The sequence below is a fragment of the Oncorhynchus masou genome, chromosome 16 (genome assembly GCF_036934945.1).
Source record: "Oncorhynchus masou masou isolate Uvic2021 chromosome 16, UVic_Omas_1.1, whole genome shotgun sequence".
Classification (NCBI taxonomy): Eukaryota; Metazoa; Chordata; class Actinopteri; order Salmoniformes; family Salmonidae; genus Oncorhynchus; species Oncorhynchus masou.
This window is the reverse complement of record NC_088227.1, coordinates 36,708,897-36,736,215: the sequence shown is the minus strand read 5'-3', so window position 1 is coordinate 36,736,215 and position 27,319 is coordinate 36,708,897. Positions and strand designations below refer to the sequence as shown.

Below are 27,319 nucleotides of genomic sequence, written 5' to 3'. Positions count from 1 at the left end.
AATTGTAGACCTCCACAAGTTTGGTTCATCCTTGGGAACAATTTCCAAACGCCTGAAGGTACATTCATTAGTACAAACAATAGTGCATAAGTATAAAGACCACGGGACCACGCAGCCGTCATACCGTTGAGGAAGGAGACGCATTCTGTCTCCTAGAATGGAACGTACTTTGGTGCGAGAAGTGCAAATCAATCCCAGAACAACAGCAAAGGACCTTGTGAAGATGCTGGAGGAAACAGGTACAAATGTATCTATCTTCACAGTAAACCGAGTCCTATATTGACATACCCTGAAAGGCCGCTCAGCAAGGAAGAAGCCACGGCTCCAAAACCGCCATAAAAAAGCCAGACTACAGTTTGCAACTGCACATTGGGACAAAGTTTGCACTTTTTGGAGAAATGTCCTCTGTTCTGATGAAACAAAATTTGAACTGTTTGGCTATAATGACCATTGTTATGTTTGGTGGAAAAAGGGGGAGGCTTGCAAGCCGAAGAACACCATCCCAACCGTGAAGCACGGGAGTGGCAGCATCATGTTATGGGGGTGCTTTGCTGGAGTAGGTGGTATCATGGCATCATGAGGAGGAAAATGATGTGGATATATTGAAGCAACATTTCAAGACATCAGTCAGGAAGTTAAAGCTTGGTCGAAAATGGGTCTTCCAAATGGACAATGACCCCAAGCATTATCTCAAAGTTGTGGCAAAATGATTAAGGACAAGTCAATGTATTGGAGTGGCCATCACAATGCCCTGACCTCAATCCTGTAAAAATGTGTGGGCAAGGAGGCCTACAAACCTGACTCAGTTACACCAGCTCTGTCAGGAGGAATGGGTCAACATTTATCACAACTTATTGTGTGAACCTTTTGGAAGGCTACCTGAAATGTTTGACCCAAGTTAACTTCTTCGATATAGGGGGCGCTCTTTTAATTTTTGGATAAAAAAACGTTCCCCGTTTTAAACAAGATATTTTGTTACGAAAAGATGCTCGACTATGCATATAATTGACAGCTTTGGAAAGAAAACACTCTGACGTTTCCAAAACTGCAAAGATATTATCTGTGAGTGCCACAGAACTGATGCTACAAGCAAAACCAAGATGGCATTTCAAACAGGAAATGGCCCAGATTTTGAGGGCTCTGTGTTCCAATGTCTCCTTATATGGCTGTGAATGTGCCAGGAATGAGCCTACACTTTTTGTCGTTTCCCCAAGGTGTCTGCAGCATTGTGACGTATTTGTAGGCATATCATTGGAAGATTGACCATAAGAGGCTACATTTACCAGGTGCCCGCTTGGTGTCCTCCGTTGAAATTATTGCATAATCTCCAGCTGCGTGCATTTTACCATTTGCTTCAGAGGAGAAAGTCAACTGCCACAAATGATTTATCATCGAATAGATATGTAAAAAACACCTTTAGGATTGATTCTAAACAACGTTTGCCATGTTTCTGTCGATATTATGGAGTTAATTTGGAAAAAAGTTTGGCGTTGTAATGACTACATTTTCGGGGTTTTTTCTTAGCCAAACGTGATGAACAAAACGGAGCGATTTCTCCTTCACAAATAATCTTTTTGGAAAAACTGAACATTTGCTATCTAACTGAGAGTCTCCTCATTGAAAACATCCGAAGTTCTTCAAAGGTAAATGATTTTATTTGAATGCTTTTCTTGTTTTTGTGAAAATGTTGCCTGCTGAATGCTAGGCTTAATGCTATGCTAGCTATCAAAACTCTTACACAAATGCTTGTGTAGCTATGGATGAAAAGCATATTTTGAAAATCTAAGATGACAGTGTTGTTAACAAAAGGCTAAGCTTGTGAGTGAATATATTTCTTTCATTTCATTTGCGATTTTCATGAATAGTTAACGTTGTGTTATGCTAATGAGCTTGAGGCTATGATTACGCTCCCGGATATGGGATTGCTCGACGCCAGAGGTTAAACAATTTAAAGGCAATGCTACCAAATACTAATGTAGTGTATGTATACTTCTGACCCACTGGGAATGTGATGAAATAAATAAAAGCTTAAATAACTCATTCTCTCTACTATTATTCTGACATTTCCCATTCTTTAAATGAAGTGGTTATCCTAACTGACCTAAGAAAGGGAATTTTTACTTGGATTAAATGTCAGGAATTGTGAAACACTGAGTTTAAATGTATTTTGCTAAGGTGTATGTAAACTTCCAACTTCAACTGCATGTCCTTCCCAGGCATGAAGTCTCAATAGGAATTGTATTCACCTTTATTCCCTCTTCCGTGCTGTATAATGTAGTGGAGAAACGGACATGTTCCTTTTTCTACCATCGTCCAATTTGTTCTACCTCCCCATCCCTCATTGTTAGAAATTACACTTTTGTGTTTTACATCGAGCCAACTATTCCGTCTTACACAGTCCAGTGGTTCAGCGAACCAACCTGCCCACCGTCTGACTGGCTGACCGACTGGGAGACGGAGGAGAAGGGAAGAGAGAGGAAAACATCTCTAGAAGCTTAATCATGATTCCCTCTGACATACCCTCTGGGATGACCAAAGAGGAGAGAAAACAAGAGGAATAGAGAGAACAGGAGAGGAAAGGAGAGGGAGAGAGTTGGTGATGTGGGGGGTAACAGGGAAGTATAGAGTAGAGGTTGACCGATTAATCGGAATGGCCGATTAATTAGGGCCGATTTCAAGTTTTCATAACAATCAGAAATCGCTATTTTTGGGCACCGATTTTGCCAATTAAATGTTTTATTTTTTATTTTTTTACACCTTTATTTAATCTTTATTTAACTAGGCAAGTCAGTTAAGAACACAACATATTTGCATAAATCCACTCTACACACAAAAAATGATCTTCGCTTATATTTAGCCAATATTGATCTGAGTTACCTTGTCCTGTGGATATCTACACAATTTTAAAATTGACAAGGTGGTGTAAAGCCTACATGAAACACAGACCTTATTTTAAGTGAATCTAAAAATATCCTATGGAATAAATGAATGAAGGAACCGCTTTTCAGATTTCGCTAGAAGGTGTCATGGGAATTATGACTCGCACTTTGGTAGTCAATTCTTACCATGCCCATTATTAAAATAGGATTTCCTGCATATGGAAATTACAGTTTTTGTTTTCAACATTCATCACAGGTAACTTAAACTCTATTTTTATTCAAACAGTTGAGAGTATTTGTCTCCTAAGCAGACTCTTCAGTATCATTGTCACTTCAGAGCTGTGTGTGTGTTTTACAGATGGCAGAGAAAAGCAGAGCACCAGTGTGGGACAATGACATGGAATTGGCACCAGGGAAAGCTAGGCGTCTTATTAGTGATAAAGATGTCAGCATGGGGTCAGCAACGGCTAAATCAAAACATACCACCAACCTGTGGAATCACCCATCCAAAGCCCATAATATGCATTAAATTAAGTTAAAATTAAAGTGTTTTTGTTCATTCAGTATTGTTGCAATTGTCATTATAACAAAAATGTGTATATATATATATATATCTACCAACTGTACTGTAAGTGCTGGTATTGTGAAATGGATACATGTAGGAGCAACAATGGCTCAGCCACAAAGTGGTAGGCCACACAAGCTCACAGAATGGGACTGCTGAGTGCTGATGCGCATTAGTGGACAAATGATCTGTCCTCGGCTGCAACCCTCACTACCGTGTTCCAAACTGCCTGTGGAAGTTGTGTAAAGTTCACCACCATTGGACTCTGGAGCCGTGGAATCATGTTCTCTGGAGTGATGAATCACGCTTCACCATCTGGCAGTGGTGGAATCTGGGTTTGGCGGATGCAAGGAGAACGCTGCCTGCTCGAATGCATAGTTGCCAACCGCAAAATTTGATGGATGAGGAATAATGGTCTGGTTGTCATGGCCGTTGAAAGAGCTGGACCAAGGTGCAGCGTGGTGATCGTACATATTCCTTTTTATTTACACGGCGCCGACAAAAACAATCCAAAAACAACAACCGTGAAGCTTAAGGCTATAGTGCCAACAAACAAAGACAACTACCCACAAAGACAGGTGGAAAAAATGGCTGCCTAAGTATGTTTCCCAATCAGAGACAACGATAGACAGCTGTCCCTGATTGAGAACCATACTCGGCCAAAACAAAGAAATACAAACCATAGAAAAATGAACATAGAATGCCCACCCAAATCTAGATGGACCTCTATCCCCGGTGGCGGCTCTGGTGCGGGACGTAGACCCCGTTCCACCTCTGGCTCACCCCGCTTTGGTGCCGCCTCTGGTGTGAGGACCCTCGCCGCCGACCCCGGACTGGGGATCCTCGCCGCCGACCCCGGACTGGGGACCCTCGCCGCCGATCCCGGGCTGGGGACCCTCGTTGCGGACCCCGGGCTGGGGACCCTCGTTGCGGACCCCGGAATGGGGAACCTCGCTGCGGGCCCCGGACTGAAGGACGTCGCTGGAGGAGCCGGACTGGAGACCGTCGCTGGAGGCTCTGGACTGGAGACTGAGGCTCTGGACTGGAGACTGTCGCTGGAGAATCCGGACTGGGGACCCTCACTGATGGGAGGAGACGTATAGACAGCCTGGTGCGTGGGGCTGCCACAGGGCCCACCAGGCTGGGGAGACATACAGGAGGCCTGGTCCTTAAAGGAGGCACAGGATGAACCGGGCTGTGGGGGAGCACTGGAGATCTGGTGTGTAGCCTTGGCACCACTCCTCCAGGCTGAATGCCCACTCTACCCCGGCACCTCCCGAGCGCAGGCACAGGTCAACCCGGGCTGTGGGGGAGCACTGGAGATCTGGTGCTTACCACGTGCACCTCTCCTTCTGGCTGCATGCCCACTTTAGCCCAACACGTGTGGGAAGCTGGAACAGGCCGCACTGGGTTCTCCTGGCAAACTGGGGATACCGTGCGTAGAGCTGGCTCAGGATAACCCGGGCCGAAGAGACGCACTGGAGACCAGGAGCGTTGAGCCGGCACAATCCTTCCTGGCTGAATGCCAACTCTAGCAAGGCAACTGCGGGTAGCTTGCAGAGAGCGCACCAGGCTATGAGAGCACACAGGAGACACACAGCGCAGAGCCGCATAACCTGGTGCCTGACTAGTCACTCTCTCCCCACGGTAAGCACGTGGAGTTGGCTCAGGTCTATAACCTGACTCCGCCAATCTTCCCGTGTGCTCACCCAAAAATGGAGGGGGGGCTGCCTCTCGTACCTGCCTCGCTGACATGCTTCCTCATATCGCCGCCACTCTGCTTTAGCTGCCTCCAGTTCCTCCCTTGGACGGCGATACTCCCCAGCCTGCCTCCAGGGTCTCTTACCGTCCAGGATCTCCTCCCATGTACAGGAGTCCCTTTCACCACGCTGCTTGGTCCTTTGGTGGTGGGTAGTTCTGTCACGGCCGTTGAAAGAACTGGACCAAGGTGCAGCGTGGTGAGAGTACATATTCCTTTTTATTTATATGATGCCGACAAAAACAATAAACAATCCAAAAAAACAACCGTGAAGCTTAAGGCTATAGTGCCAACAAACAAAGACAACTACCCACAAAGACAGGTGGGAAAAAGGGCTGCCTAAGTATGGTTCCCAATCAGAGACAACGATAGACAGCTGTCCCTGATTGAGAACCATGCGTGGCAAAACAAAGAAATACAAAACATTGAAAAATTAACACAGAATGCCCACCCAAATCACACCCTGACCATACCAAAATAGAGACATAAAAAGCTCTCTAAAGTCAGGGGCGTGACACAGGGGCTGTTTTTCATGGTTCAGGCTATGCCACTTAGTTCCAGTGAAGGAAAATCTTAACACTACAATAAACAATGACATTCTACAAGATTATGTGCTTCCAACTTTGTGGCAACGATGTGGAGAAGGCCCTTTCTTGTTTCATGACAATGTCACAGTGCTCAAAGCGAGGTCCATACAGAAATGGTTCGCCGAGATCAGTGTGGAAGAACTTGACTGGCCTGCACAGAGCCCTGACCTCAACTCCATCAAACTCCTTTTGGATGAAATGGAATGCCGACTGCAAGCCAGGCCTAATCGCACAACATCAGCGCCCCAACCTCACTAATGCCTTCGTGGCTGAATTGATGCTCAGGTTCCTGCAGCGATGTTCCAACATCTTCCCAGAAGAGTGGAGGCTGTTCTACCAGCTAAGGAGTGGCACCAACTCCATATTAATGCCCATGATTTTGGAATGAGATGTTCGACGAGCAGGTGTCCTCATACTGTACTTTTGGTCATGTAGTGCACTTGGGCGCACATGTGCGAGATATCCACACACCTTTCACAGTCTGTCTATCTGTGATATGTCTGAGGGAAAAGCAAGGGATGGGGGGAATGATACATTGGAGGGGTAAAGGAGCGGATGAAAAGAACGGATAGAATGAGTAAAGAGAGAGTGAGAGGTGTATATAGTTACCTGTGATATGCCTGAGGAGAGCTGGGAGAAGAGGTGAAGGGGGTAACCAGTCCCGGCGAGTAGGGGTGGTACGGGGTCTTCTTCAAGGCCTGGATCAGGTTGTGTCTGTACTCTGGATCTATGGACCACAACGAGCCTTTACCTATACTCTGAGAGAGGGAGCGAGAAGTAAAGAAAGAGGATTATTTAGCTAACAACATGAAAACACAGGAATCTAGATAGTCATTTGGCTACTGTCCACTGTCCCTCAGAAACCAGTCTACAGAGAGACAAACCAGACCACAAGTAAACACAGAGACACATCATAACACAAATAAACACAGGGACATACCAGACCACAAGTAAACACAGGGTCATACCAGACCACAAGTAAACACAGACACATCATACCAGACCACAAATAAATACAGGGACATACCAGACCACAAGTAAACACACAGACACATCATAACACAAATAAATACAGGGACATACCAGACCACAAGTAAACACACAGACACATCATAACACAAATAAACACAGGGACATACCAGACCACAAGTAAACACACAGACACATCATAACACAACTAAACACAGGGACATACCAGACCACAAGTAAACACACAGACACATCATAACACAAATAAAAACAGGGACATACCAGACCACAAGTAAACACACAGACACATCATAACACAAATAAACACAGGGACATACCAGACCACAAGTAAACACACAGACACATCATAACACAAATAAACACAGGGTCATACCAGACCACAAGGAAACACAGGGTCATACCAGACCACAAGTAAACACAGGGACATACCAGACCACAAGGAAACACAGGGTCATACCAGACCACAAGTAAATACAGGGACATACCAGACCACAAGTAAACACAGGGACATACCAGACCACAAGTAAACACAGGGTCATACCAGACCACAAGTAAACACAGGGTCATACCAGACCACAAATAAACACAGGGTCATACCAGACCACAAATAAATACAGGGTCATACCAGACCACAAGTAAACACAGGGTCATACCAGACCACAAGTAAACACAGACACATCATAACACAAAAAAAGACAGGGACATACCAGACCACAAGTAATCAAATGGACATAGCAGACCACAAGTAAACACAGGGACACCAGACCACAAGTAAACACATGGACACCAGACCACAAGTAAACACAGGGACACCAGACCACAAGTAAACACATGGACACCAGACCACAAGTAAACACAGGGACACCAGACCACAAGTAAACACATGGACACCAGACCACAAGTAAACACAGGGACACCAGACCACTGGGGCGGCTGTGTAACCTAGTGGTTAGAGCGTTGGACTAGTAACCGCAAGGTTGAGAGTTCAAACCCCCGAGCTGACAAGGTACAAAATCTGTCGTTCTGCCCCTGAACAGGCAGTTTACCCACTGTTCCTAGGCCGTCATTGAAAATAAGAATTTGTTCTTAACTGACTTGCCTGGTTAAATAAAGGTAAAAAAAACAACAACAAAAAAAACACAGGGACATACCAGACCACAAGTAAACACAGGGACATACCAGACCACAAGTAAACACAGGGACATACCAGACCACAAGTAAACACAGGGTCATACCAGACCACAAGTAAACACAGGGTCATACCAGACCACAAGTAAACACAGGGACATACCAGACCACAAGTAAACACAGGGACATACCAGACCACAAGTAAACACAGGGACATACCAGACCACAAGTAAACACAGGGACATACCAGACCACAAGTAAACACGGGGACATACCAGACCACAAGTAAACACGGTGGACACCAGACCACAAGTAAACACGGGGACATACCAGACCACAAGTAAACACAGGGACATACCAGACCACAAGTAAACACGGGGACACCAGACCACAAGTAAACACGGGGACACCAGACCACAAGTAAACACGGGGACATACCAGACCACAAGTAAACACAGGGACATACCAGACCACAATTCCAAACTTAGTCAACATCCATCATCAGGGTTGGGTGGCTTACTTTCCAAATGTAATATGTTACAGTTGCTAGTTACCTGTCCAGAATTGTAATCAATAACATACATTTTGGATTACACAAACTCAGTAATGTAATCCAGTTACTTTCGGATTACTTTCCCTTAAAAAGGCATTAAAATACAAAAAGGATCCATCAAACGCATTTGGTGTGACATCATAGTGGTCTCTCACTTGTGGTCAGACTCGCTCAGGTGGAACAAACTTAAACTTGCGCCTTTTTCCAATGATGAATTGAATGTCAATGAGAAAACAGAAAGATGTCATAATATAATTATTGTGTCATTGTTTTTCTATTTTATTCCTTGTGTTATTATATGAATATTTCTTCAATTGTTTCCTCTATTTCTCTCTTTTTTTCTGCATTGTTGGGAAGGGCCCATAGGAATTTCAGTGTTGGTCTATAACTGTTGTTCAGGAAGCATGTGACAAAAAACTATTTGAATATGATGTATTACTTTTCCGTAAAAATGTATAGGTAATCCAAGAAGTAATCATCTAGATTTCAAAACTATCGGTAATCTGATTACAATATTTTAGCTGGTAACGTAACTGATTACAAAAAAAACCCTGTCCAGCAACCCTGTCCACCAACCCTGTCCAGCAACCCTGTCCACCAACCCTGTCCAGCAACCCTGTCCAGCAACCCTGTCCAGCAACCCTGTCCACCAACCCTGTCCAGCAACCCTGTCCAGCAACCCTGTCCAGCAACCCTGTCCACCAACCCTGTCCACCAACCCTGTCCAGCACCACAGGTCAACGCTCTCCAGATTTCCTGCCTTTCTGTTGTCAATACAAAAATGCCACAAGTTCTATTAAAAAAGCCGTGTCCACACTCTCCCACATCTCTCTCTCTTTCTTTCTCTCTCTCTGTCTCTCTCTCTGTCTCTCCCTCTCTCTCCTAAGCTTTCTCTCTCTCTCTCTCTCTCTCTCTCTCTCTCTCTCTCTCTCTCCTTCTCTCTCTCTCTCCTTCGCGTTCTCTCTCTCTCTCTCTCCCTCTCTCTCCTCCGCTTTCACGCTTTCTCTCTCTCTATGCTTTCTCTCTCTCCTCCACTTTCTCTCTCTCTCTCTCCATTCTCTCTCTCTCTCTCCTTCGCGTTCTCTCTCTCTCTCCTCCGCTTTCTCTCTCTCTCTCTCCTCCACTTTCTCTCTCTCTCTCTCTCTCTCTCTCTCTCTCTCTCTCAGCTGCCTCTCTACCCTCTTCTCATTCACTTAACAGTTGTGCTACAGACCAGATCCTACTCATATGACAGCTTTAGATTATACTGAAGGAGAGAAAAGTCATGTTCAGCAATGCAGCTCAATACTTTGTAGAACTTTGTTGGTTACAGTGAACGAAGACGACCATCACCATCAACCATAGTTAACAAGTTTTTAATGTTATTCCGCCATTGCCACACATATAACACAAGTGCCGTAAATGAGTGTCGTAAACCATCACATCAATACATACTTCACCACTTTGATCACATGATGTCAAACAGAAACAACAGGAGGGAGTCCGACAGAGGAGTGACAAGAAATAAGTGTGTGTGTGTGTGTGAGAGACGTCAAACAGTACATACATAACAATAATCAATCCCAACACTGACTTTTTCTGTTTTTAAATGAGGCAGATGCAAAGCAACAAATGGTTTGGTAACGTTGGTTTTGGCCGTGTGTACAGGCCTAGCTACAACATTGTGAATATTGTCACTGGATATTAGAAGATGTCAATGTCATGTTTGTGTATCTACAGTTGAAGTCGGAAGTTGACATACACCTTAGCAAGATTTAAACACAGTTCTTCACAATTCCTGGCATTTAATCCTAATAATTAATCTACTAATTTGAAGGGATGTCCACACACTTTGTATACAGTATAGTGCATGTACGCACACACACACACACACACACACACTTCCCCTCATACACTTCCCTCGCACACACCCCTCATACACTCCCCTCACACACATCCCTCATACACTCCCCTCATACACTCCCCTCACACACATGCCTCATACACTCCCACACACCCCTCATACACACCCCTCACACAATCCCCTCATACACTCCCCTCATACACTCCCCTCACACACTCCCCTCATACACTCCCCTCACACACTCCCCTCACACACTCCCCTCACACACTCCCCTCATACACTCCCCTCACACACTCCCCTCACACACTCCCCTCATACACTCCCCTCACACACTCCCCTCATACACTCCCCTCATACACTCCCTTCACACACTCCCCTCATACACTCCCCTCACACACTCCCCTCACACACTCCCCTCATACACTCCCTTCACACACTCCCCTCATACACTCCCCTCACACACTCCCCTCATACACTCCCCTCACACACTCCCCTCATACACTCCCTTCACACACTCCCCTCATACACTCCCTTCACACACTCCCCTCATACACTCCCCTCACACACTCCCCTCATACACTCCCCTCATACATTCCCCTCACACTCCCCTCACACACTCCCCTCATACACTCCCCTCATACACTCCCCTCACACACTCCCTTCACACACTCCCTTCACACACTCCCCTCATACAGTCTGTCCCTCACTTTCTGCCCTCTTATTTATCCTATCTTCTGTTCTTTCTTCTCTCCCTCTCCCCCCCCCAATTCATCCTCCAACCAATTCTCCCATTTCATCTGCACATTCCATTCCCTCCCTTCCTCCCCACATCCCCCTCTTTTTACCTGCCTCTATACTTCCCTGTTACCCCCCACAACACCAACTCTCTCCCTCTCCTTTCCTCTCCTGTTCTCTCTATTCCTCTTGTTTTCTCTCCTCTTTGGTCATCCCAGAGGGTATGTCAGAGGGAATCATGATTAAGCTTCTAGAGATGTTTTCCTCTCTCTTCCCTTCTCCTCCGTCTCCCAGTCGGTCAGCCAATCAGACGGTGGGCAGGTTGGTTCGCTGAACCACTGGACTGTGTAAGACGGAATAGTTGTCTCGACGTAAAACACAAAAGTGTAATTTCTAACAATGAGGGATGGGGAGGTAGAACAAATTGGACGATGGTAGAAAAAGGAACATGTCCGTTTCTCCACTACATTATACAGCACGGAAGAGGGAATAAAGGTGAATACATTTCCTATTGAGACTTCATTCCTGGGAAGGACATGCAGTTGAAGTTGGAAGTTTACATACACCTTAGCAAAATACATTTAAACTCAGCGTTTCACAATTCCTGACATTTAATCCAAGTAAAATTTCCCTGTCTTAAGTCAGTTAGGATAACCACTTCATTTAAAGAATGGGAAATGTCAGAATAATAGTAGAGAGAATGATTTATTTAAGCTTTTATTTCTTTCATCACATTCCCAGTGGGTCAGAAGTTTACATACACTACGTTAGTATTTGGTAGCATTGCCTTTAAATTGTTTAACTTGGGTCAAACATTTCAGGGAGCCTTCCACAAGGTTCACACAATAAATTGTGGTAAATGTTGGCCCATTCCTCTTGACAGAGCTCGTGTAACTGAGTCAGGTTTGTAGGCCTCCTTGCCTGCTCATGCCTTTTCAGTTCTGCCCACAAATGTTCTATGGGATTGCGGTCAGGGCTTTGTGATGGCCACTCCAATACATTGACTTGTCCTTAAGCCATTTTGCCACAACTTTGAGAGTATGCTTGGGGTCATTGTCCATTTAGAAGAGCCATTTGCGACCAAGCTTTAACTTCCTGACTGATGTCTTGAGATGTTGCTTCAATATATCCACATAGTTTTCTGTCCTCGTAAAGGAAATTTTGTGAAGTATTTTGTGAAGTACACCAGTCCCTCCTGCAGAAAAGTACCCCAACAACATGATGCTGCCACCCCCGTGCTTCACGTTAGGGATGGTGTTCTTCGGCCTGCAAGCATCCCCCTTTATCCACCAAACATAATGATGGTCATTATGGCCAAACAGTTCTATTTTTGTTTCATCAGACCAGAGGACATTTCTCCAAAAAGTATGATCTTTGCCCCCATGTGCAGTTGTAAACCGTAGTCTGTCTTTGTTATGGAGGTTTTGGAGCAGTGGTTTCTTTCTCTCTGAGCAGCCTTTCAGGTTATGTCGATATAGGACTTGATTTACTGTGGATATAGATACTTTTGTACCGGTTTCCTCCAGCATCTTCAGGTCCTTTGCTGTTGTTCTGGGATTGATGTGCACTTTTCGCACCAAAGTACATTCATCTCTAGGAACGCATCTCCTTCCTGAGAGGTATGACGGCTGCGTGGTCCCGTGGTGTTTATACATGCGTACTATTGTTTGTACAGATGAACGTGGTACCTTCAGGGGTTTGGAAATTACTCCCAAGGATGATCCAAATTTATGAAGGTCTGCATTTTTTGCTGAGGTCTTTGCTGATTTCTTTAGATTTTCCCATGATGTCAAGCAAAGTGGCACTGGTTTGAAGGTAGGCCTTGAAATACATCCACAGGTACACCTCCAATTGACTCAAATGCTGTCAATTAGCCTATCAGAAGCTTCTGGAGCCATGACATCATTTTCTGGAATTTTCCAAGCTGTTTAAAGACACAGTCAACTTAGTGCATGTAAACTCCTGACCCACTGGAATTGTGACACAGTGAATCATAAGTGAAATAATCTATCAAAGAAGATGTCCTAACCGACTTGCCAAAACCTATAGTTTGTTAATTAACATTTTCCCAAAAGTACTCCACACATTTCAAATGCTTTGCAGGATCGGATAATGGTTCAATTGATGTACTAACTAATAAAACACATGGTCATTCCCCTGCTGACTCTCCTCTCCTCTCCTCTCCTCTCCTCTCCTCTCCTCTCCTCTCCTCTCCTCTCCTCTCCTCTCCTCTCCTCTCCTCTCCTCTCCTCTCCTCTCCTCTCCTCTCCTCTCCCTCTTCTTTCCTATTGTCTCCTCCTCTCCTCTCCTCTCCTCTCCTCTCCTCTCCTCTCCTCTCCTCTCCTCTCCTCTCCTCTCCTCTCCTCTCCTCTCCTCTCCTCTCCTCTCCTCTCCCTCTTCTTTCCTATTGTCTCCTCTCCTCTCCTCTCGTCTCCCCCTCTCCTCTCCCTCTCCTCTCCTCCACCTCCTCCTCTCTTCTCCACCCTTCCTCTCGTCTCCTCCTCTCGTCTCCTCCTCTCCTCTTGTCTTCTCCTCTCCCAGACCATGTCAAGGTACCATTTTCTAAAGCCCACTGGAGGTTTCTTCCACAGCTCTGAGTACCCTCTCTTCTGAATTATTCCATTATGTGGAGCTGCTTTCTCCTAATTCACCCAGACAACACCAGGTCTGCGTCTCCAACAGTGGCGACCCGTCATTCAGGGCAGGGCCTCACCTGTTTTGAGACCTACATTTTTAGCAAAAATAAATAAAAATAAATGATAAAATAAAAAATCGAGGTATTTTGGCATTAATATGTGTCACATATCAGTTTGGAACAATGTAAAAAAACAAACATATTTTTTAAGTTAATAAAGCTGAAGACAAACATGGTCTCTTTTTTTTGTTTTCTTGAGTAAGACATCTCTAAAATGCAGGTGTTTCGGCCTAGCTCAGCGCTTTCTGTGGTGGTGGATCAAGCCAGTAGAAAATATTGAGCATTGCACCCATGATTGGCTCAGTGTTGTGTCACTCATGGGGACACTACATCACCCCCAAGTCTAAGGGTAGAGCTTGAAATTTCAAGCCCCTTGGGTGCTGCCATAGAGTTACATTAGAAGTGCCCATCCAAGAAGGCTCAAGGTCATTGGCCACAGATAAAATGACATCAAATCATGATGTATCTACAGTAGCTTTGATTGGTATGATCATGTCAACATCATACTTTCAAAATCTTAGTCATCATCATCAGTCATCATCATGAACCAAGTCAACAATCTACTGGCAAATCCTTTTTAATCCTTGTCATATGAAGAGAAATAATGAAGAGAAATTATAGACAAAATGTATCGGTGCTCATCAGCCATTGGACATAAACATTACACAACAAGTTGGAAATTGCAAATTCAACAATGAGTGGTTTGGAAGGAATCTGTGGCTAATTGCAAGCATTGAAAAGCAATCATTAGCCTGCTATTCAGTGAAGTGGCTGTGTGGTCCCAAGTCTGAGATTAAGGTTCTTGTTTCCTAGTTTCTAATTATAAACAATCAACACGGGCCATCATGAAGCATGATTTGTGCCGGCCTCATAACAACTGTTAACTCGGAACTGCAAAATCAGATTTTAGTGAGTTCAAGACAACTGGGAACTTGGAAAAATGAGCTACGCCTGGGAAAATACGTTTTGAACTTTCATCCAACTCGGAATTGTAAATCCAGACCCCGGGCCTCTTTCTAGAGCTATAACCTGAATATCTGATGATTCATGATGATGTTCCCAGTTGTCTTGAAATCACCATAAATCCAGAGAATGGCAGACTTTGATTACAAAATTTGATAACAAAATTTGCCCATAAAGGACAACCACGCCACCTTCCTATTCAAGTGAGCACAGCACAACAAGGTGAATTCAAAAATGTCTTGTATTCTGCTGCATAAATGATGTAAGGGAGACATGAATACTGGGAAAGGGAAAGGGGGATACCTAGTCAGCTGTCCAACTCAATGTATTCAACTGAAACTGGAGCTAAGACAGTCATTCTAAGTGTATGTTGTGTAGTAAGCTGTTAGTAGCCAATGTGCCTGACCCTAATAATTTGGTCTATTTTCACCTCTTAATTTCGTCTGCTGTTCCGACTTGGTGGTGCACATATAGTCTGTAACCTATTTTTGAGAAAAGTAATCATTGAATTTTGTAAGAGCTTTCATTGCCTGCTTATAAGCCCCCTTTATTTATCCTACGGTTCTGACTTGGTGTACAGGGGGAATACTGTAAGAACGACCCATGTTCTGAATTCTGTCGCTGTACATATCAAATGTGTTAAACAATTAGTTATATTTTCTTAGCTCGCTCATTAATGTCTTAATCAAAATTACGGATTGCCTCTTATCCGCTTATCGCTAACCTAATGCCATAAATTGTACATCTCAAATGTCAGTAGAAACCACATTTGTTTAAGAAAGTCAGCCATATCAGCTATGTTTTCTTAAAGGCAGTAAATGAGGCTGAATGCCAGAGAAGGCTCCGCTGATAGCCAGGTGTAGCAGTGGTAAGGTGTTGGGACTCTGCTGTTGGGACTCTGCTGTTGGGACAGCTTTATGTAGGCCCTAACAGTTTGTGGGCACCGTTTGTCGCCATTATAGTGCAATTCATGTATGTTTAGTGTTGTGTTGTGTAGTGGCTTTGCTGGCATGCATCACACATGTTGTTGTTTTTTTACATGCTAAAATTGCCACTGGTCTCAAATGGCACTATTCCCTACATAGTGCACTACTTTTGACCAGAGGCCCTGGTGAAAAGCCGTACACTATATAGGAAATAGGATGTGCCTGCAACTGTAGCAAGAGATTAGGGTTTAAGGAAAAGGGCGGCAGGAAGGACTGCTAACTACAGTATGTTCTTAGCATGGTTAAATGTACTCCGAAGGCACTGATCTATGGAAATAACCCCACAGTTAAGAGCTATAGGGAATGATCCGGAAGGGTCTGGAGGTGAGATATAGATATCTCAAAGTGGACACAGTGGAGAAGATGGCCAAAGACAGAAGTGGGGATTCTTTATTTTCTGATGTCCTTCATGCCAGCTGGCCCACAGGGGATGAGCTGTATTTACCAGAAGAAAGTAGTCCCACTAGTTTACAATGTATGATACTCTGACATCCCTGAAATGAAAACAACAGCATAAGCTTTTTGAATTTGGGTTGTCTGGTCACCACTGTTTTTCTTTCCCTCTCTTGATGTCTTGGAAAGAGCCTTGTTCCTGGAATAGACAGCTGCATGTGTTCTCGGTGTTCTGTGTGTGTGTGTGTGTGTGTGTGTGTGTGTGTGTGTGTGTGTGTGTGTGTGTGTGTGTGTGTGTGTGTGTGTGTGTGTGTGTGTGTGTGTGTGTGTGTGTGTGTGTGTGTGTGTGTGTGTGTGTGCTCAGTTTTCTGTGCCTACAGTACGACCCAGCCCTTCTGGTTCCACGCCATCTCCCCTGTGTTTACAAAGCATTCTGGGAAGGGAGCCGAAAGCCCTGCCTTGATGGGATTGATTATATTTATGTATGTATGTATTAGGGGCGGCAGGGTAGCCTAGTGGTTAGAGCGTTGGACTAGTAACCGGAAGGTTGCGAGTTCAAACCCCCGAGTTGACAAGGTACAAATCTGCGGTTCTGCCCCTGAACAGGCAGTTAACCCACTGTTGCCTGGTTAAATAAATAAAATAAAAATTGTTTGACGTCGCAGTCTCACACACACACTTCTTCTTAACTACACATCTAGGATAAAACATAAAAATAAGTAACAAAACATGTCTGACTTGGTTACACACTTCTTAATAGACACTATAATACCAGAGAGCACAAATACACTGTGGACAAAACATTAGGAACATCTTATCTATATTGAGTTGCACTCCCTTTCCCACAGTTGTGTCAAGTTGGCTGGATGTCCTTTGGGTGGTGGACCATTCAAGACACACACGAGAAACTGTTGAGCTTTTTTCTTGCCCATTCAGAGGATGAATACACAATCCATGCTTCAATTGTCTCAAGGCATAGAAATGATTCTTTAATCTGTCTCCTCCCCTTCATCTTAACTGATTGAAGTGGATTGAACAGCTGACCTCAATAAGGGATCATAGCTTTCACCTGGTCAGTATGTCATGGAAAGATTTGTTTTGTTCACTCAGTGTATGTGCACAGAGAGAGAGAGAGAGTCAGAGAGAGAGAGTCAGAGAGAGAGAGTCAGAGAGAGTCAGAGAGAGAGAGTCAGAGAGAGAGAGTCAGAGAGAGAGAGAGAGAGAGAAAGCGGAGGAGGGTGAGGGAGAGACAGAGAGAGAGAAAGTCCTGTTGTTTCTGACCCTAATACTTCAGTCCTCTTCAACCAACCACATAGAAGGGATCCAGGGAGATGGATTTTTCTATGGTTCTAAGCAGCATCATACTATAAAGAAGGACAGGGAACTCGTTGTTTTTCATTAACCGAAGAGGCATTGAGAACTTTGTTTTTTCTTCATCTGCTGTGACCCACCCTAACAGACCCTTTAACCAGTCTCAAACCAGAGTCTGGTCCAATACCTTGAGAAAGCGTTGAGAGCATTAGACTGCTCTGTTTCTCAAGCAGCATTCTCAAGCACACACACACATGAACACACACACACACACACACACACATACTTATGCACACACATTTTGTCTGCAGATGCCCCAGAAACACAATCACTTGAACAAATAGACCATTGTCATAATAATCTCCACCTCTCTAAATTGATGAAAATATGATTTGGTGCATTTGCAAAGAGGCCTTTTCCTTCCAAGTAAAAGCCAAGAGAGGAGGACTTAGACCTCAGACCGACCAAGACTCTTTCACTATGCTAAACCCCAATCCAATTTGAAGATTTTCCCATCCAACATGTTTTACGTTGATGTGAACTATAATACAATGTAAAAATGCTTACTCGACCCATACTGTGTTCAATTCAGCTGGAGATAAATAGGCAGAGAAAAGCAAGTGAAAGGCATTTATACCACAGACTTGTTGAATACTCATTTCTGATTGGCTTGAATGGCGTTCTAGAATGTTGTTAAAGGTATTTATGCCACAGCATTGTTGAATACTCGTTTCTGATTGGCTAGAAGGGCATTCTAGAAAGTTGTTAAAGGTATTTATGCCACAGCATTGTTGAATACTCATTCCTGATTGGCTAGAAGGGCATTCCAGAAAGTTGTTAAAGGCATTTAAAAGACAAATACGTGAAGAACAGCTTCTCCTAGGAAATAGTTTAATACTACAGTGAGGTTAGTATCTCCTTGAAAACACACAGTGGCTATAATTTAACACAAACCAGGTAAAATAGCTGTCTTTAGAAAACCAGAATTGTATCCTTCCATGTACAGGCAGCTTTACATAAAGCTTGATGTCCCGTTCATGTAACAGTTGGTAGTCAGTTTGGGCTGAGCAGGTATTTGACAGATTTCAAGGGTTAACTAATGAGCTGTCTTAAACTGTTTGCTGTAACAAAAAGAGAAGACGTCCCTGCCAACTACACCTCTTTGTCCTTGCCATACACACACACACACACACACACACACGCACACACGCACACACGCACACACGCACACACGCACACACGCACACTATCTTGTGTCCTTGCACAAACCCAAGGGCAGGCTCAAACACACACACACACACACACACACACACACACACACACACACACACACACACACACACACACACACACACACACACACACACGCACACACACACACACACACGCACACACACACACACACACACACACACACACACACACACACACACACACACACACACACACACACACACACACACGCGCACACACACGTGCACACACACACACATACACACACCAACACAACTGCAACCTATTTCCTATGGAGATATGTATACAAGACAAACTCTGTGCAGCAGTAGTCAAGACCCAGATGACAGAGTAACTTAAGGGCAGGCACACACACACACACAAGCGCACACGCAAACACAAGCACACAGCACACACACACACACACACACACACACACACACACACACACACACACACACACACACACACACATGCAGGCACGGCACACTTCGTTTAAAACAAATGTTGTCTCATGTAGAATTAGTGTGTCTGAACTATTTCATAGAGAAACTAATGAAACTAAACTGCAATCTCCCCTGATCAAAAGCTACAGCTTGTATACACATTAGCCTTCTACTTCCCCACGGGTAGATTATATGATGTTGTTTGTCATAAATGTTCTTACCACTTTTAGTATTAATTGGGAAAGGGAATGATTTTCTTGATAAATAGCTAAACTGCTCCTGAAATAGGAGAATGATTAGTTAGAATTATAATAAATAATTATTAGTTCAATGTTTAAAAGCCTTCAGAAGGGACCATATAAGATTGAAATGAACACCGAAAGGCTGTTCCCTCCAGAAAACTCTAAACTTCAGAATTTCAACTTTCAAGCCAAGATTATAAAGTATTGATAAAGCAAATCCTTGTACATTTGTACAAAATACTGGCCCTATTTGACTGAAAACCGCTTTTGAAATGTGTTCAAGCACCTCAAACGAACTGTACTCCAGAGCCCAGAAGACAAATGGAGCTAGAGAGAGAGAGAGAGAGAGAGAGAGAGAGAGAGAGAGAGAGAGAGAGAGAGAGAGAGAGAGAGAGAGAGGGGGAGTGTGTGTCTTGTGTGTCTTCTCCTCCTTACCTGACTCCTGTCCTTGTCCACCTTCTTGAAACACTTATTGAGCGACAGATTATGGCGCACCGAGTTCTTCCAGCCAGTAGGGGCGCTAGCAAAATAGGGGAAATGCTCCAGGATCCAACCATAGATATCTTTCACCGGCAGCCTCTTGGATGGCGCATCCTCTATTGCCATGAAGATTAGGCAGCTGAAGGAATATGGGGGCTTCCTATTGGCTCCCGTGGCCATGTCGTAGGAAGAGGAGTCACATGGATCGGGGGAGGGGGAGGAGGAGGAAGGGGAGAGGGGGGGTAGGGGGTGACCATCAGGGTCCTGCAGGGGGGAGACGGAGCGGAGCCCCGAGTGAGAGAAGCTGTTGAGAAGGTTGGTGCTCTCGTGGAGCCAGGAGAGGCTGGTGAGCTCCTCGTCCTCGGCCTTGGAGAAGGAGGCCGACAGGGACAAGGACAGGTCTGTTGCCTCCGCCTCCCTGTAGAAAGGACTCAGACCCTGGGTGGTTACTAATCCGTTGTTCTGGCTCCTGGCCTTCTTACTGGGCGGCATAGTGGGTCCCATTCAACCCTGGGCTCTCTCCTGGAGGGGGAAGAGAGGAGATCATATTGGGTAACTACGAATCAAGACATGCATGCAACTCTTATGTTTCTACAGTGGTTTTTGAGACACAGTTAAGTTCCTACTGCGATCTCCAGGAATGGTTGCTGCAACAATCACACCAACCACTGAAGATAAATGAGAGTTAGAATGCATTTAGTTAACTGCAGTATCTACATTGACTGCATGGTAAATGCCTATATCCTGTGTCAGTTGGCGTCTTCTGTTGGTATGGTGATGCCAATATGGGAACATGCAGAACTCAGTCAAAGGGTGAGTTATCAGCATATGCTCATCACACACACACACACACACACACGCACACGCACACGCACACACGCACACGCACGCGCACGCGCGCGCACGCAAACACACGCACACATACGCACGCACACACGCACACACACTAGGATAGGATTAATCCCAACAGCAGCATGTAGAGTAGTTTCCAGTTCCCCAGTAGCACAGTCGTCTGGTACACTACATCTCAGTGCAAGAGGTATCGCTGCACTCCCCGGTTCGAATCCAGGCTGCCTCACATCTGGCCATTATTGTAAATAAGATTTTGTTCTTAATTAACTGACTTGCCTAGTTAAATAAAGGTTAGTAAAATACGAGCCAAAGTGGTCATCCCCTGATCTGTCTCTTAAGTCTAAATGATTGACAGAGAGCTGCCGCCCCCCCCCCATGCAACATTGTCATGTTTCCATGGCTCCCAGCCCAGAGCTGCTGTGAAAATGGCAAGAGAACAACAGCTCTGTATCTGTCAAACACACAGAAGCTGCTCTTCCTCCCTGCTCTGATCATTCTAAATATATATCTACGTCCTGAACTGACAGTATCCCTGTGACTCAACAGCAGTTACCTGTCATGTTGTTGCACCAATATTGACATTGACTGTAATGAATTTAAATTGGCCCCAGCACCTCTTAGCTGAATGGCAGATATTCTACTCATGAAAAGCCTCTGGAAATAGAATGTGGATAAACAAGGCAAGCGAGGGGTTAAGATATTAAGCGTTTTGACAGGCTCGTCAAGGTGTGGCTCATAGAGATTCTAGGGAATGTTACTGGTGTGACACACTCGTTAAGGTGTGGCTCAGTGAGATTCTAGAGAATGTTACTGGTGTGACAGGCTCGTCAAGGTGTGGCTCAGTGAGATTCTAGGGAATGTTACTGGTGTGACAGGCTCGTCAAGGTGTGGCTCAGAGAGATTCTAGGGAATGTTACTGGTGAGACAGGCTCGTCAAGGTGTGGCTCAGAGAGATTCTAGGGAATGTTACTGGTGTGACAAGCTCGTCAAGGTGTGGCTCAGAGAGATTCTAGGGAATGTTACTGGTGTGACAGGCTCGTCAAGGTGTGGCTCAGAGAGATTCTAGAGAATGTTACTGGTGTGACAGGCTCGTCAAGGTGTGGCTCACAGAGATTCTAGAGAATGTTACTGGTGTGACAGGCTCGTCAAGTTGTGGCTCACAGAGATTCTAGAGAATGTTACTGGTGTGACAGGCTCGTCAAGTTGTGGCTCAGAGAGATTCTAGAGAATGTTACTGGTGTGACAGCATTCCCAGTTGGACGTTGTTGAGGTGTCGGTTGTCAAGGGGAGCGGAAGAGAACGTTTTATGTTGCCATGGCGGAAGGAAAGGCACCAGGCAGAGCCACGAAACATTATGTCTGACAGTAAAGTAATCTAATTTTACTGTTGCCATGACAACAAACTCCTTCCATTTAGGGCCTGTGTTATGAGTGACTGTGAGCCATGGCGAGGCGTTGTGAGCAGTGTATCTAGGGTTCTCCTCAAGCTCTAAATAAACTCTTCTACAATGTTTTACTCAACCCCACCGATGACAGAACAAGTTCAGACTTGATTTTGATGAGGAGCTGGAGGGGGGTGCATGAGGTGGTGGAGGGGGGTGCATGAAGAGGTGGAGGGGGGTGCATGAGGATGTGGAGAGGGGTGCATGAGGAGGTGGAGGGTGGTGCATGAGGAGGTGGAGGGGAGTGCTTGAGGAGGTGGGGGGTGCATGAGGAGGTGGAGGGTGGTGCATGAGGAGGTGGAGGGGGTGCATGAGGAGGTGGAGGGGGGTGCATGAGAAGGTGGAGGGGGTGCATGAGGAGATGGAGGGAGGTACATGAGGAGGTGGAGGGAGGTGCATGAGGTGGTGGAAGGGGGTGCATGAGGTGGTGGAGGGGTGCATGAGGTGGTGGAGGGGGGTACATGAGGTGGTGGAGGGGGGTGCATGAGGAGGTGGAGAGGGGTGCATGAGGAGGTGGGTGGGTGGGTGAGGGTGAGGGCACAGGGGTTTCCAAACGTTTTTGATCCACGACCCCATTTTGATATCTGAAAATTCTTGTGACACCACCTGTGTGAATTCTTTTAAAATGAACAGCCAATGTTTACTTTTTTACTTGGGGCGATGACAGTCAATAGAGAAAAATTATAACAGTATTTCTGATTGTCTTCTCAACTCAACATCACATACTTGTAATATGGGGCAGTCAGTTGCGAAAAGAGTCTGACATAATCTCTCTTATCTCACCGCCACTAATGAGATGGGTGTGCATGAAGCATGCCGCGTCGGAGCTTCTCAAAGTCAGCGAGCATGGTCGACAGTGCACAGCTCATCTCTACTGTCACATCTAACCTGGATGGATCTTTAGTTTTCATGCAGACACTGAATCCAGCTTCACATAGATATGAGCTGGTGAATAGACCATGAGTTTTATGATGCTTTCAAGACGAGGTCAAAGATGAGTTCAAATCATGAAGTCAATGATCAGAAAGTCAGAGCCCCTGTTTCTCTTATTAAACTAGGCAAGTCAGTTAAGAACAAATTCTTATTTACAATGATGTCATAGGAACAGTGGGTTAACTCCATTGTTCAGGGTCAGAGGGACAGATTTGTTTGACCTTGGCAGCTCAGAGATTTGATCTAGCAACTTTTCAGTTACTGGCCCAAAGCTCTAACCACTTGGCTATCTGCATTCCAAGATGGACTTGTGAATTGAATGACCATTCGAAACCATTTTTTCCAGTCAGAGCTTGTTTCTTACTGAGTTCCCAATTATCTTGAGTGCACTGAAGTTGGGATGTCTGAGATTTCCAAGTTTCCAGTTGTTTTGAACACGGCATTAATTCTCAGAGCGATACGGCATTGATTCTGGAACCAAAACTTCTCCGGTAGTGACCCATGAATGTGTTGTCTGCAGCATCACATAACAGCTGTTTGATTTCACTTACAGGCATGTCAACTGAGCCAGGATCACAGGCAGACAGACGGGGAAGCTGATCTTAAACACAGGAGGCAGCTCATAATAACGGCCAGATGCAAATGGAATGGTGTCAAACACTTGGAAAACATGTGTTTGATGTATTTGATATCATTCCACTGATTCTGACCCAGTCATTACCACAAGCCCGTTCTCCCCAATTAAGGGTCCATCAACCTCCTGTGTTGTCCCAAAGTGCTCTTTCAGGCGTTGGAAGTGAGCAGCCATCACCTGTGTGGGACACTTACTGATACTGTTTCCTGTTCTTTTAATTTCATAACATCCATTTTACATACATTGTAAATAACAACAGTTCCTCTTTCCAGTACCCCCCCCCCCCACATAACCACCAGGCCTCAGTGTGAAATTGAACTTTGTCATGCTCTGATCCCATATCTCAACATAGTTTTGATGTAGTTTATAATTGAAGTTACCTGTTACCTGCAGTATATCTCCGGGTTCTGTCCTCAGCTCTTTTGCTGCCAGTTGCTCTCCGTGTATCATACAATGGCAGAGGTAGACGTATTCATAACTAGAGTGCAGAGGCCTGCCCGCTGCCCGGCTGTGTATTGAGCCTCATCTGTACAGAAGAGCCTCATCTGTGTATTGAGCCTCATCTGTACACACCATTCGATCCCATTTGGAATCGTTTTTTTGTCAATATAGCCAAAAAGCACACTGAACATTCAATAAGATGCTTCATGCTCAGGAATCGTGAGACAGAACAATGTCCTTGTGAATAGCATCCCGTAACATGTATAGCGAACAAGATTCAATGTAAGGGCATCTCGGGCCCCACAGCTACCGTCCATCTGAGAGCATAAGCAGGGGAGTATTTGAGTCGTTCAGTCAGAGCATAAATTCCATTATTTAGCAGTGTTATCTGACAAAGGTATTGATGTGATTTTCTGTGCCTCTGCCTTCCCACACATTGTTTTCAACATTTCAATTGCGGCCGGTATTATCAAAGTCTCTGTAATAGTGTGGTTTCACAGCGTAGCGGGCCTAGCCATTCACCGTGGAAATGATTCAAGTGCAACGGTCAAGTGCGGCCTCTTCCCACCATCTAAGGGCACTTTCTCGTTCAATTTTACACTTTAGATTTTAATCATTTACATTCAGAGTTTTACGGTTACAATGATTTTGAGATACAAAGACAATGTTCAAATGTTTTTTTTTTTGGTATATACAGTTAAAGTTGGAAGTTTACATGAACTCGTTTTTCAACCACTTCACAAATGTCTTGTTAACAAACTATAGTTTTAGTAAGTCAGTTAGGACATCTCCTCTGTGCATGACAAACGTCATTTTTACAACAATTGTTTACAGACAGATTATTTCACTTATAATTTACTGTTTCACAATTCCAGTGGGTCAGACGTTTACATACACTAAGTTGACTGTGCCTTTAAGCAGCTTGGAAGATTTCTGAAAATGATGTCATGGCTTTAGAAGTTTCTGATAGGCTAATTGACATCATTTGAGTCAATTGGAGGTGTACCTGTGGATCCATCCTACCTTCAAACTCAATGCCTCTTTGCTTGGCATCATGGGAAAATAAAAAGAAATCAGTCAAGAACTCAGAAAAAAAATTGTCGACCACAAGCCTGGTTCATCCTAGGGAGCAATTTCCAAATGCCTGAATGTACGACGTTCATCTGTACATACAATAGTACGCAAGTATAAACACCATGGGACCACACAGCCATCATACCGCTCAGAAAGTAGATGCGTTCTGTCTCCTAGAGATGAACGTACTTTGGTGTGAAATGTGAAAATCTATCCCAGAACAACAGCAATGGACCTTATGAAGATGCTGGAGGAAACTGGTACAAAAGTATCTATATCCACAGTAAATCGAGCCCTATATCGACATAACCTGAAAGACCGATCAGCAAGGAAGAAGCCACTGCTCCAAAAGCGGCATAAAAAAGCCAGACTTCGGTTTGCAACTGCACATGGGGACAAAGATCATACTTTTTGGAGAAATGTCCTATGGTCTGATGAAACAAAAATAGATTTGTTTGGCCATAATGACCATCATGTTTGGCTGAAAAATGGGGTGGCTTGCAAGCCGAAGAACACCATCCCAACCGTGAAGCACGGGGGTGGCAGCATCATGTTGTGGGGGCGCTTTGCTGCAGGAGGAACTGGTGCACTTCATAAAATATATGGCATCATGAGGCAGGAAAATGATGTGGATATATTGAAACAACATCTCAAGACATCAGTCAGGAATTTAAAGCTCGGTAGCAAATGGGTCTTCCAAATGGACAATAACCCCAAGCTTACTTACCAAGTAATGGCTGAAGGGCAACAAAGTCAATGTATTGGAGTGACCATCACAGAGCCCTGATCTCAATCTTATAGAAAATGTGTGGATAGACCTGAAAAAGCATGTACGTGTCAGCGATTGGGTGCAGAGTGAAAGCGAAGTCCGGCGCAGGACACAGGTATAGATAGAGTAATCCAACTGAGTTTACTCAAAGAATAAAGCAAAATTCCAAATAGGAACATACAACACAACTCTAACACAACCACTAACGACATGAACAATCACGGACAGAACATAAATGTATGTCCAGATGGTTAAATAGGGAATGTAATGAGGGACTGTAAAACAGGTGTGTGTGTGTAATCAGACAAAACAAAACGAAACAGAAAAATGGATCGGTAGTGACTAGAAACCCGGCGACGTCGACCGCCGAACACCACCCGAACAAGGAGAAGGGCCGACTTCGGCGGAAGTCGTGACAGTACGAGCAAGGAGGCCTACAAACCTGACTCAGTTACACCAACTCTGTCAGGAGGAATGGGCCAAAATTCACCCAACTTATTATGGGAAGCTTGTGGAAGGCTACCCGAAACGTTTGACCCAAGTTAAACAATTTAAAGGCAATGCCACCAAATACTAATTGAGTGCATGTAAACTTCTGACCCACTGGGAATGTGATGAAAGGAATAAAAGCTGACAAATTCTGACATTTCACATTCTTAAAATAAAGTGGTGATCTTAACTGACCTAAAACAGGGAATTTTTACGAGGATTAAATATCAGGAATAGTGGAAAACTGAGTTTAAATGTAGTTGGCTAAGGTGTATCTAAACTTCCGACTTCAACTATATGTACACAGTATATACTTTTTTTTTATTTTGGAAATTCTTCCACGACTCCATTTTCATATCAGGTGACCCCATGTGACCCCATGTGTCGCGGCCCCTAGTTTGGGGTCCGCTATTCTAGCAGTTTGAAAGACAGACAGACAGACAGACAGACAGACAGACAGACAGACAGACAGACAGACAGACAGACAGACAGACAGACAGTATTCAGTATTCACAACCTAAACCTCCTTTCTCTATTATGTGAGACACGTGGACCAAGTGTTTACAAGGGTGAAGAGGTTAATGAAATCCTCAGAGAGACAGTCTATTTACAGGGTGTAAAAACTGACTTCAGGTCAGTAAGGTTCACATGATTAATAGGGTCTAATGGAGAAAACATTCATAACTACAGATCTTAGAGTCTTTACAGAGTATTTAGTGAATCAGCCAATGAAGCCAATGAAGGGAGAATAGAATGAAGATAACAGTAGGTCTATAGGTCACCCAACTGGGCACACACTTGATGAATCAATGTTGTTTCCACGTCATTTTAATGAAATTACATTGAACCAACATGGCATAGACAGTTGAATAGACGGTTGTGCCCAGTGAGACTGGTC

At 44.5% G+C, this 27,319-nt stretch overlaps 1 protein-coding gene across 1 annotated transcript in view; it reads right to left on the bottom strand.

The window, feature by feature from the left end:
* LOC135557918 (forkhead box protein N3-like) overlaps window positions 1-27,319 on the bottom strand; it is a 122,774-nt gene that overhangs the window by 37,807 nt on the left and 57,648 nt on the right. Inside the window, exons 2-3 of the mRNA XM_064991624.1 lie at window positions 19,744-20,310; window positions 6,400-6,548 (exon numbers count right to left, since the gene is read on the bottom strand). Coding sequence (XP_064847696.1) covers window positions 6,400-6,548; window positions 19,744-20,292 — 698 coding nt within the window. The 5' untranslated portion in view covers window positions 20,293-20,310. The remainder of the gene's footprint in view (window positions 1-6,399; window positions 6,549-19,743; window positions 20,311-27,319) is intronic.